General features: G+C 30.9%; 2 protein-coding genes across 2 annotated transcripts; both read left to right on the forward strand.

Moving 5' to 3' along the window:
• Window positions 1–4055: 4055 nt before the first annotated feature.
• LOC107024059 (pectinesterase 1) lies at window positions 4056–6342 on the forward strand. The gene is made up of 3 exons (XM_015224938.2): window positions 4056–5051; window positions 5250–5441; window positions 5531–6342. The coding sequence occupies exons 1-3, from the start codon at window positions 4109–4111 to the stop codon at window positions 6034–6036; spliced, it is 1641 nt and encodes a 546-aa protein (XP_015080424.1). The 5' UTR covers window positions 4056–4108; the 3' UTR covers window positions 6037–6342.
• A 3482-nt stretch (window positions 6343–9824) lies between these two features.
• On the forward strand, window positions 9825–12158 carry LOC107024056 (pectinesterase 2.1). The gene is made up of 3 exons (XM_015224936.2): window positions 9825–10783; window positions 10988–11179; window positions 11268–12158. Exons 1-3 carry the CDS (start codon window positions 9829–9831, stop codon window positions 11771–11773), a joined length of 1653 nt encoding a protein of 550 aa, XP_015080422.1. The 5' UTR covers window positions 9825–9828; the 3' UTR covers window positions 11774–12158.
• Window positions 12159–12332: the final 174 nt, after the last annotated feature.

Here is a 12332-nt window from a genome sequence, read left to right on the forward strand (position 1 = left end):
TTTCGGTTATAATCTAGGGATGCTGATGCATTATCCTATTAATATTTATCGTCATAAATAATAATTCTAAGAAAATGAGACTGTATATTCCCCTCTTTAATAAGCTAGATAACATATAGACAATTTGTTTCTACTTCAAATTCTTTTTAATACCTTGTTTTTACTAATTTGAAACTTTGTTTGACGGTTCATAGTTACATGAGGAGACTTTAAAACATGTTTCATCATACTTGAATATATCAAACTATAAATTTTAAAAAAGAGATAATCCGTAGCTTTTTTTGGTATTTGATATTTATTAGTCTGATTAATTCGAGTTCAAATCCAGTAAAGAAAGGACCTATTTTTTCTATTTGTTTCGAAACTCAAATTTACAACCTCCGATTAAGAAAAAAAAAACAACTGTGCTCAGGGGCAGAGGCATTGTATAATGAGGGGTTCATCCGAATTCCCTTAGCGAGAAAATATTACTATTTATATATGGTTAAAATTATTTTTTAAATATGTATAATAGATATCGAATCCCCTCGCATTAGTTTGTTTATTTACTTCTTAAATTTTGAACCCCTCATTAAAATTTCTGACTCCGCCACTGACTCAAGAAAGTTCTACTAACACAATTTCAAGATGGTCCTAACTTGTACAGCTTACCTACTACAAAGTAGTTAAGTCAGCATCAATTCTCCCTCTTTTGTCAAATTTTATCACATTACTGGCTAGAGTCTAGATCAATATATTATACTAGTTTTCGAGAATGTGTATTGCATGATTGTCTCATATAATTATTGTTATCGAACAATTTTAATGATCAGTTGTTTCAACAATTTTTTGTTCTTCTTCATTCTTTAACTTCTGCATGAAATTAGTTAACAGAGATAAAGAAGTATTGTGCCTCAAGAAAAGAAAGGGTCTGTCGACTGAAACTATTATGAGTACTTTATGCAATATTATTAATGTAGACGAAGATCAATGGTCAAACCATTAAGTTGGAAATTGATTGGTCTTTTTAATTTTTGACTATTTTTTTAAAAATAATTTTATTCTTTTCATAATTATAAGTATTTTTACTGCGATATTATTAATGTAGAATGGATAATTGCTTTATAAATATATAAAGGATAAAGGGTAATTAAACTCTTGATTTGAGTTCTTTTCACTTATCATATAATTAGTTTTTTAATACGTGCGTTGCACGTGATTACTGATTTCAAAAATATATGTTATAGTAAGTAGTATTGTTAATTTAAGCGAAGATTTGAATAATAATCTTAGCAAAATATAATATTGCAGATTCTTTTGTGAACGTTCAATGTGGATCGTCATATATAAATAAATATATATATATATATATATATATATATATATATATATTTCAATTTGATGAGGTTCAACCATGTAATTAGTCTTATCTCACTAATATTACCTTATAGACAATATTTGCTTTGTATTGTTCTTGTCATCTAACTAGATGTGCTTTGCATGTGTATTCCACGTTAAATTCTTTAGATTGTTAGGATCGAATTCACGCACACACACTTGATGAATGAAGAAAACAAGAACTTTCAAGAGAAAGAGATAAGAGATCTAGAGAGAGAAAGAGAAAAACTAATATTTCGTGGTAACACCCCGTGAGTAAACTTCCACGGCGGTGGGGTATATATATTAATAAATCAGAGTATTTTTGGTTACAGAGAATAAATGGAGAATAAATAGTACAGCCTAAAATTTAGACCGCGTAACATTTATGTATATATTAATCAGGCTCCACAACCTAACATAGATGTCATATGAACATGTGAATAGAGCATCTACATTTTATATATTCACATATTTTCACATTTGTCGTGAGTTTTTTTTTCTAAAAAGAAATTGAAACATTTTAAATAATATATTTTGAAGTTAGAAGATCTTGTTGCCTTGATTATACATTTGTAACATATAGAATACTTTAATTTAAATGCAAATACCTACTCAAAAATAAATATATATTTGCCTTAATGAAAATATTTATATCATAAAATTAACTATTAAATAAAGGGATAACGCACAAGTACCCCCTCAACCTATGCCCGAAATCTCAGAGACACACTTATATTATACTAAGGTCCTATTACCCCCCTCAACTTATTTTATTAATAATTTTCTACTCCTTTTCGACCTACGTGACGCTATCTTGTGTGCCCAAACGATGGTTGACTTTTTTCTTCAAGCTAGATTAAAAAATATGTGGTTGAAAAATGAGAGGGAACCCCTCTATTTTTAGTCAACAATGAGTAGTATGAACAAATGTTTTTAGTGTCTTATTTGAAAAGTCATGACCTTTTCTAGAAGTCACAACCTTTCGAAAAGTCACAGCTTATTGAAAAAGCCACAACTTATTGAAAAAGTTACAACTCTTTCAAAAAGTCATAACTCATAGAAAAATCACAACCCTTTGAAAAAAGTCACAACTTATCGAAAAGTCACAACACATCGAATTAGTCATAACCTAAGTAAGTTATAATAATTTAACATTCAAGTTAGAAGTTCATACTTTTTAAGGTAATATAATCATATATTACTAAAAGCATGAACAAAAAAGTTGAAAGTTGAATTACGGTTTTACCCCTTCTATAAATTAAATTGTTATAATATATTTAAATATTTGATGTTATAAATTTAATTAAATGTTAATGACTTTTAGACTTCCGAAGATTAATTCCTAATTAAGTATCTAATTTATTAATATATATCATCTATAATCTATATGTATATAATAAATATATATATATATTTTTTAAAAATCTTTACCTAAATTTTCTTTACTTTTCCTCTTCTAATTACTTTTTCCTTAACCCTCTCATGAATAATATGATTGATGTGGATAAAGTATTATCCTTTATGATAAATAACGAAATTTAATAATTTAAAGGGTGCAAATCTACAAAATGGAGACGCACATTGATAATGTCCTCTTGATTATTATTAAAGAATGACTCTAGCTTCACAAATTTAAATTCATTAATGCTTAATTACATGATAAGAACTTTAGTTGTTCTTTCTACATGGTTTGCTAACTTTAATTTCTTTTTCATATTCTCCATTTATTTATTATTATTTTCTAATTACTTATTTAACTTTTATACTCTTAATATTCATAACGCTCATCTTTTCATATTCATAACCTCCAAATATTTAAATTAAAACTTTAAGATATCTTTTGATATTCCTTCTATTTTATTTATATAAATTCAACTTTTTATCTCATGAAACCCCTACCAAGATTATTAGGCTATTATTTTTATTTTATAGTAAAAGTAGATGATGAAGACTCTTGAATTTCGATAGGATATGAAATGAGTCGATAAGAACTCAGAAAGTTATGTACTAATTTTGTACTTATTTTTTCACCTATATATACATCAATCTTATAAGAATAATGTCTATATTGTATTTTTTTCTTAAATATTCTGTTTCTTTTTATCTTTTCTTCTCTCTGTTAGACTTCTTTATTTAGTTTTCTATGAATGTTTTACTGCCATAAGTCTTTATTCTTATTTTTTAATTGTTACATTTTATTATTCATTACAATTTACATATATATTTCCATGAAATTTTAGTTATTCTAACATATCTATAAAAATTCATATGAAACACACGTTCTTAGAAATTAGTATATAGAAATATAGAAATATAGGTATGATATGATGCTTTTAAGGTAATTTCTTCCACCATTTACTGGGAGGGTAAATCACCAAGGGATATGATAAGATGAATTGGATCACTTCAATTTTAATCAAAGATTTCTAAGTCCAATTCTAGTAATGAAATAATTACCCCTTTTTAAACATAGGCTGAATACATTTAAATCCCTTAAATTTCATTTAAACATTCAAATTATGATATGTTACAAAGTTGAACGTGGTCGGTGGTCCTAATATACACTTTCAACTTAAATTTTGAGAAAAAATTTTACGAGTATTTTCAAGCGTCTATTATTATCTAGGTTAAAGTTTAGCCACATAAAATACGTCAGCATATATGAATGCCTCATATTATATAAACAAAGTATTATAGTAAGTGAAAGTGTATCAAAACATTCAACACATATAGTTTGCAAACTTCTAAAATGGCTAATCCTCACCAACCTTTGTTAACAAAAACACACAAACAAAATCCAATAATCAGCTTCAAGATCCTCAGTTTTGTCATAACTTTGTTTGTTTCTCTCTTCTTAGTTGCTCCATATCAATTTGAGGATAAACATTCTAATCTATGTAAAACTGCACAAGATTCCCAACTCTGTCTCAGTTATGTTTCTGATTTAATGTCCAATGAAATTGTCACATCTGATTCAGATGGACAAAGTATTCTGAAGAAATTTTTAGTTAACTATGTTCATCAAATGAACAATGCAATTCCAGTGGTTCGCAAAATCAAGAATCAGATCAATGACATTCGTCAACACGGGGCTTTAACTGATTGTCTTGAGCTTCTTGATCAGTCAGTTGATTTAGTATCTGATTCAATTGCAGCAATTGATAAAAGAAGTCGTTCGGAGCATGCCAATGCGCAAAGTTGGCTAAGTGGTGTGCTTACTAACCACGTTACGTGCTTGGATGAGCTTGATTCGTTGACTAAAGCTATGATAAATGGAACAAATCTTGATGAGTTGATCTCGAGAGCTAAGGTAGCATTGGCGATGCTTGCGTCTTTGACAACTCAGGATGAGGATGTTTTCATGGCGGTTTTAGGAAAAATGCCATCTTGGGTGAGTTCGAGGGATAGGAAGCTGATGGAGAGTTCGGGTAAGGACATTATAGCGAATGCAGTGGTGGCAAAAGATGGAACAGGGAAATATCGAACACTCGCTGAAGCAGTTGCTGCAGCACCAAATCGGAGTAAGAAACGTTATGTAATTTATGTAAAGCGGGGAATTTATAAAGAGAATGTTGAGGTGGCTAGCAATAAAATGAACTTGATGATTGTTGGTGATGGAATGTATTCTACCATCATTACTGGTAGCCTTAATGTTGTCGATGGATCAACAACCTTCCGCTCTGCCACTCTTGGTAAGTTATCAACAACTTATGTATATATAGTAGATGTTGAACCCTTTAGCCTCTTCGTTATGTATACTTTTGATATTTCGAACCCCCTTACTAAAAATCCTGGCTCCGCCAGCATGAGCTAGGATGGTGTTATTTGTACTTTATATTTGATTAATGAACAAGTGTAACATATACTAGTGCATTTTCATCATATTGCAGCTGCAGTCGGCCAAGGATTTATACTACAGGACATATGTATACAGAACACAGCAGGGCCAGCGAAAGACCAAGCAGTGGCACTTCGAGTTGGAGCTGATATGTCTGTCATAAACCGTTGTCGTATCGATGCTTATCAAGACACCCTTTATGCATTTTCTCTAAGGCAATTCTATCGAGACTCCTACGTGACAGGTACTCGTGAAGTAGATTACCTTAAATGTGCTATGTTTTCTATTGAACTCAGTATTAAAAAAGTTTAAATCTTGAATCCGTCTCTGCAGGTACTGTTGATTTCATATTTGGTAATGCAGCAGTTGTATTCCAGAAATGCCAGCTCGTAGCTAGAAAACCGGGTAAATACCAGCAAAACATGGTGACTGCACAAGGCAGGACGGACCCAAATCAGGCCACGGGGACATCAATTCAGTTCTGTAACATAATAGCAAGTCCGGACCTAGAACCAGTCGTGAAAGAATTCCCAACGTATCTTGGTAGGCCATGGAAAGAATATTCAAGAACTGTAGTGATGCAATCCTACTTAGGTGGTCTCATTAATCCAGCGGGTTGGGCTGAGTGGGACGGAGATTTTGCGTTGAGGACATTGTATTATGGTGAATTTAGGAACAATGGACCTGGTGCTGGTACTAGTAAGCGTGTCAAGTGGCCTGGTTATCATGTCATTTCTGATCCCGCTAAAGCTATGCCGTTCACTGTGGCTAAGCTGATTCAGGGCGGATCATGGTTGAGTTCTACTGGCGTGGCGTATGTGGATGGATTATATGATTAGAGTATATATATGATGTGCCACATGAGCAGGGCAGAGCAAGCATAACACACAACTCTAGTGTGACAAGCATTTACATGGCTCATTCCTTACTACTAAGTTGTCAATAAGTTCTGTTTAGGGGTTCATAAGTTTATATACGTATATATATTTATGTTAGCGATGAAGCTGAAACTGATGATGCTTTAATGTAATTATAGTTTTCTGAAAAAGGATACGAGTAATATTAGTTTTTCCCAGAAGTGTATGGTTGTGGTGCTGTTTATGCTGAAATTGGCAAGGGGTATTGAATAAAAATCTATTGTGTTACCTTTTGGCTGTTTCATGTTTATTCTTCTTACTAGTTTCAGCACATGTGCGTTGCACGTGTATCCTATGTTAATTTTTTTTTATATTTCATTATAACAATTAGAATTCTACGTGTACATGCATGTAACGAATAACCAAATCCAACAATTACAAATAAAATTATAAAATTGTGACAAAAACATCAGATGAAGAATCTTATTTTAATGTATAAAATTTATCAACAAACTGTAAATTTAGAACTTTAGATAGTAACAAAAGATTAACTTTAGCCTAAATAAAAATACAATTAAAACAATCAAAAATTTATGGAAAATCAAATTAAAGAAGTTTAATCACAATAACATCAAACGAGGAATCTTATTTTAATGTATAAAATTTATCAACAACTGTAAATATAGAACTTTAGATACTAATAGCCAATTTGCATTATATATAGTCACAAAAGATTAACTTTAGCCTAAATAAAAATACAATTAAAATAATCAGAAATTTATGGAAAATCAAATTAAAGAAGTTTATAGAGAGAAAACACATACAAAATAAACAAAGAAAAAAACATGCGACAACATACACATTCTTTTGAAGACTTTAATCATATAACAATGCAAATCTTTAGTGGGCAACTGGGCATTGATTATGGTCTTTATATATTGATTTAACTCAATGATCTCATAATAACCAAAAATTTTAATATTTAGTGTGGCATGTAGAATGATTACTATTTATAAATAAATATTTTATAATATTTTAATTTAACACAGAATAAAATGATAATCTAATTTTATACTTTATTATTTAAATCTTTTTTTACCCTTCAACCAAAAACAACCTCCATAGGGAAAAAAATAGACAAATACAATGAGAACTTATCAAACAATGTAATATAACACCAAAAGATTGAAGAGAAGGCACCATATCAGAAAGAAAATTGATGCATTTGGATTGTATTATATATAGCCAAAAAGAACATATACAATGAAATTAATTTTATACAGTGACTATTAATTAAAGAAATATAATTTTTTTTATGAACAACATATCTCAAAATTGTAGTCCACCTTACTTTTTTTTTCCTATTAATATATCAACATATCATCTAAATATAACAAAAAATCATTTAATATAGAAGGAAGAATCATAATTAACAAAACTAAAACGGGAAGAACAAGGAAAAAATTGTAATCTAAATCGTGACTTACTCTTTCAATAGATTTATTGTACGTTCATCTAAATGTTAACATAGCATTTTCAAATGTATTAGAACCATACTGTGCCATCATATAGTTTCATGCAATAGAGAAGACCAAGAAAATTTTTGAAAAAAAGGTTAGAATATGAATTCTTGTGCTTTTGAGTGTTCTTGATTTGTGTTGTTATTTTCTTTCTCTATGTCTTAAATATCTATACATTTCAATAATATGTGGAAGATGAAAATAATTCAAGTTAATTAAAAAGAGTGAAGTAACATATGAAAGTTCAAAAAAGTGATCTTTTCATTTACAATATTCATTGTAATTAATGTAAGTTAATTAAAAAGAGTGAAGTAACATATGAAAGTTCAAAAAAGTGATCTTTCATTTACAATATTCATTGTAATTAATGTAAGTTAAGTAGTGCCATCAAAATTTAAAACTGAAAAAACCTTTCAACTTCAGTAATTAAGTGATGCATGAATAAATAGGAGTAATAGAAAGACTTTAGGAATCTTATCATTGTTTTTCTAAATATATCATTGTGTAATTAAAATATTTATATTTAATTAAATAATAAATTAAATCTTAATTTAGTAAAAGGGCAAAATGGTAATTCAACTTTTCACTATAGAGCTTCCCACTTATAATAATATATGATTCTTTTGATTTATTTTGATTTCATAGTTGAAAAATTACGTGGTTAAGCAAACTTATAGTAGTTAATTACCTAACATGGCTACAATTTGTATTAATTACAATTCGAAACTTACTTCTAGCTGTAATTGCATTCCCCTCTCTCAAGAATCTCGCTCACAACTCTTTTTTTTTTAGTCATCTATCCTTGCAAGTCTCTCTCGATTCTTTAACAATTTTTATCAACATATCCGAAGTAAGCAATATTGCAATGCGATATAGCTACGGAGCGTAATTATTAAAACTATAACTATAAAGCCTTATTATGTTTAATATATTTGTTATTTCTCAATATACATCGAAATATACATGAAATATATATCGACTATTTAATTTTGATCAACTCAAAAGAACCTTTTAAACAATTCCAAAATTTTAATATGAAAATTCTCTTAGATATTTCGAGTGCTCGAAAAAATTGGAAGAAGAAACTGACACGACAATGATATCTCTAAAATTCTATAATGATATGGCTTTTATGTTTTAGTAAATTAATATTTATCGTCTTAACGTATGTACTCCTCTTTAATACAACTTGTTTCAACTTCAAATTCTTTTTAACACCTTTACTATTTCGAACCTTTGTTTCGATGCTTCATAATTCCATGAGACTTGCGTAACTTTTAAGTACTCATACTTATTAGTTTGATTAGTTCAAGTTCACATTTATTCAAAAAAAATATTTTTTTTATTTTTCTAAATATTAAAATTCAAATATATTTGACTTTTCGATTAAAAATGAAAGAATCTTCAACTGTTATAATAATCTCACTTCATGAAAGTTCTACTAACACAAATTCTAAGATGGTCCTAGCTCCTACCTACTTTGGACAAAGTGGTTGAAAGTCACATCAATTCTCCTTCATTTGTCAAAATTATCACATTATTGCCAGTATATTATATTATTATTGCTTCCACTCCATAGGTGAAAAATCAAAGATGGAATAATAATAGGGAAATGCATAAGTATTTCTTAGATTATAATTGAAATTTTAGAGACACAGCTTAAATAAATTAAAGTTCTATTATTTCTTCTGAATTATTTTTTTTGTAATTTTGTGCACCTTTTTGGTTTATGTGGAATTTAAATATCTTTCACGTACCTCAATTGCTTGAAGTCACGAAATGTGTCACGTAATGCAAAAGTCGTACAAAATTACAAAAAAAAAGTTAAAAAAAAGTAATAGAACCTTAGTTTAGTCAAGATATGTCTGAAATTTCGATAGAATTCTAGAGGGTAATTATGCATTTTTCCATAATAATAGAGAGATATTTGTGATTATTGAGTATTTGGTGAAAGGTTACTAGTCACCAAGCACCCAAATACATTGGCATCCCTTAAATTTATCAGTAAATTTAATTTAGACACTTTAATTATGATATGTTACAAATAAATCTTGTCACATGACATTTTCGAGCTTCAACTCAAAATTTTGAGAAAACTTTTGCGGTTATTTTCAAGTGTATGTAATAAGTTAAAGTTAAACCACCTAAAATATGTCAGCAGCATATATGAATGACACAGATTATATAAACAAAGTATTATAGTAAGTGAAAGTGTATCAAAACATTTAACACAAATAGTTTGCAAACTTCAAAAATGGCTACTCCTCAAGAACCTTTGTTAACAAAAACACACAAACAAAATCCAATAATCAGCTTCAAGATCCTCACTTTTCTCATAACTTTGTTTGTTGCTCTCTTCTTAGTTGTGTTTCTTGTTGCTCCATATCAACTTGAGGATAAACATTCTAATCTATGTAAAACTGCACAAGATTCCCAACTCTGTCTCAGTTATGTTTCTGATTTAATGTCCAATGAAATTGTCACATCTAATTCAGATGGACATAGTATTCTGAAGAAATTTTTAGTTAACTATGTTCATCAAATGAACAATGCAATTCCAGTGGTTCGCAAAATCAAGAATCAGATCAATGACATTCGTCAACAAGGGGCTTTAACTGATTGTCTTGAGCTTCTTGATCTGTCAGTTGATTTAGTATCTGATTCAATTGCAGCAATTGATAAAAGAAGTCGTTCGGAGCATGCCAATGCGCAAAGTTGGCTAAGTGGTGTGCTTACTAACCACGTTACGTGCTTGGATGAGCTTGATTCGTTTACTAAAGCTATGATAAATGGAACAAATCTTGATGAGTTGATCTCGAGAGCTAAGGTAGCATTGGCGATGCTTGCGTCTTTGACAACTCAGGATGAGGATGTTTTCATGACGGTTTTAGGAAAAATGCCATCTTGGGTGAGTTTGAGGGATAGGAAGCTGATGGAGAGTCTGGGTAAGGACATTGTAGCGAATGCAGTGGTGGCAAAAGATGGAACAGGGAAATATCGAACACTTGCTGAAGCTGTTGCTGCAGCACCAGATAAGAGTAAGACGCGTTATGTAATTTATGTAAAGAGGGGAATTTATAAAGAGAATGTTGAGGTGAGTAGCAGGAAAACGAACTTGATGATTGTTGGTGATGGCATGTATGCTACCATCATTACTGGGAGCCTTAATGTTGTCGATGGATCAACAACCTTCCACTCTGCCACTCTTGGTAGGCTTTCAATAACTTATGTATATATAGTAGATGTTGAATTCTTTGGCCTCTTCGTATATATACTTTTGATATTTTAAACCCCTTACTGAAAATCCTGGCTCCGCCATCATGACATAGGATTAAGGATTGTGTTATTTGTAGTTCATATTTGATTAATGAACAAGTGTACATATATACTCGTGAATTTTCATCATATTGCAGCTGCAGTTGGCAAAGGATTTATACTACAAGACATATGTATACAGAACACAGCAGGACCAGATAAACACCAAGCTGTTGCACTTCGAGTTGGATCTGATAAGTCTGTCATAAATCGTTGTCGTATCGATGCTTATCAAGACACCCTTTATGCACATTCTCAAAGGCAATTCTATCGAGACTCCTACGTGACAGGTACTCGTGAAGTAGATTACCTCAAATGTGCTATGCTCTCTATTGAACTCGGTATTAAAAAGTTCAAATCTTGAATCCATCTCTGCAGGGACTATTGATTTCATATTCGGTAATGCAGCAGTTGTATTCCAGAAATGCCAGATCGTAGCTAGAAAACCGAGTAAATACCAGCAAAACATGGTGACTGCACAAGGCAGGACGGACCCAAATCAGGCCACGGGGACATCAATTCAGTTTTGCGATATAATAGCAAGTCCTGACCTAAAACCAGTCGTGAAAGAATTCCCAACATATCTTGGTAGGCCATGGAAAAAATATTCAAGAACTGTAGTGATGGAATCATACTTGGATGGTCTCATTGATCGATCGGGTTGGGCTGAGTGGCACGGAGATTTTGCGTTAAAGACATTGTATTATGGTGAATTTATGAACAATGGACCTGGTGCTGGTACTAGTAAGCGTGTCAAGTGGCCTGGCTATCATGTCATTACTGACCCCGCTGAAGCTATGCCATTCACTGTGGCTAAGCTGATTCAGGGCGGATCATGGTTGAGGTCTACTGGCGTGGCGTATGTGGATGGATTATATGATTAGAGTGATATAAAATTACTCTTTGTTTATGTAACAAGACATCTCTAAAAAGTTCAAAGTAAGTAGTAGTAATATATCCATATGAAGTGCCACATGAGCAGGGCAGAGCCGGGATTAAGTGTTTAAAGCATAACACACAACTCTAGTGTGACAAGCATTTACATGGCTCATTCCTTACTACTAAGTCGTCAATAAGTTCAGTTATGGGGTTCATAAATTTATATACGTATATATATTTATGTTGGCGATGAAGCTGAAACTGATGATGCTTTAATGTAATTATAGTTTTCTGAAAAAGGATATGTAATATTAGTTTTTCCCAGATGAGTATGGTTGTGGTGGTGGTTATGATAAAAATATACAAGATGAAAGTCATTGTGTTACCTTTTGGCTGTTTCATGTTTATTCTTCTTTTTCTTTTGATTTATTTCGATTTTTTAGTTGGGGAATTACGCAGTTAAACAAACATATACTAGTTAACTACCTAACACGGCTACAATTTGTATTAATTACGATTCGGAACTTACTTCTAGCTATAATTGCATTCCCCTCTCTCTCTCTC

The sequence above is a fragment of the Solanum pennellii genome, chromosome 7 (assembly GCF_001406875.1).
Source record: "Solanum pennellii chromosome 7, SPENNV200".
NCBI lineage: Eukaryota > Viridiplantae > Streptophyta > Magnoliopsida > Solanales > Solanaceae > Solanum > Solanum pennellii.

Bases quoted from the DNA above. Each gene is read 5' to 3' on its own strand.
- LOC107024059 (XM_015224938.2), top strand. From the start codon at position 4,109: ATGGCTAATCCTCACCAACCTTTGTTAACAAAAACACACAAACAAAAT. The intron at 5,052-5,249 runs GTAAGTTATCAA...ATCATATTGCAG, and splicing joins CTTCCGCTCTGCCACTCTTG to CTGCAGTCGGCCAAGGATTT. The intron at 5,442-5,530 runs GTACTCGTGAAG...CCGTCTCTGCAG, and splicing joins TCGAGACTCCTACGTGACAG to GTACTGTTGATTTCATATTT.
- LOC107024056 (XM_015224936.2), top strand. From the start codon at position 9,829: ATGGCTACTCCTCAAGAACCTTTGTTAACAAAAACACACAAACAAAAT. The intron at 10,784-10,987 runs GTAGGCTTTCAA...ATCATATTGCAG, and splicing joins CTTCCACTCTGCCACTCTTG to CTGCAGTTGGCAAAGGATTT. The intron at 11,180-11,267 runs GTACTCGTGAAG...CCATCTCTGCAG, and splicing joins TCGAGACTCCTACGTGACAG to GGACTATTGATTTCATATTC.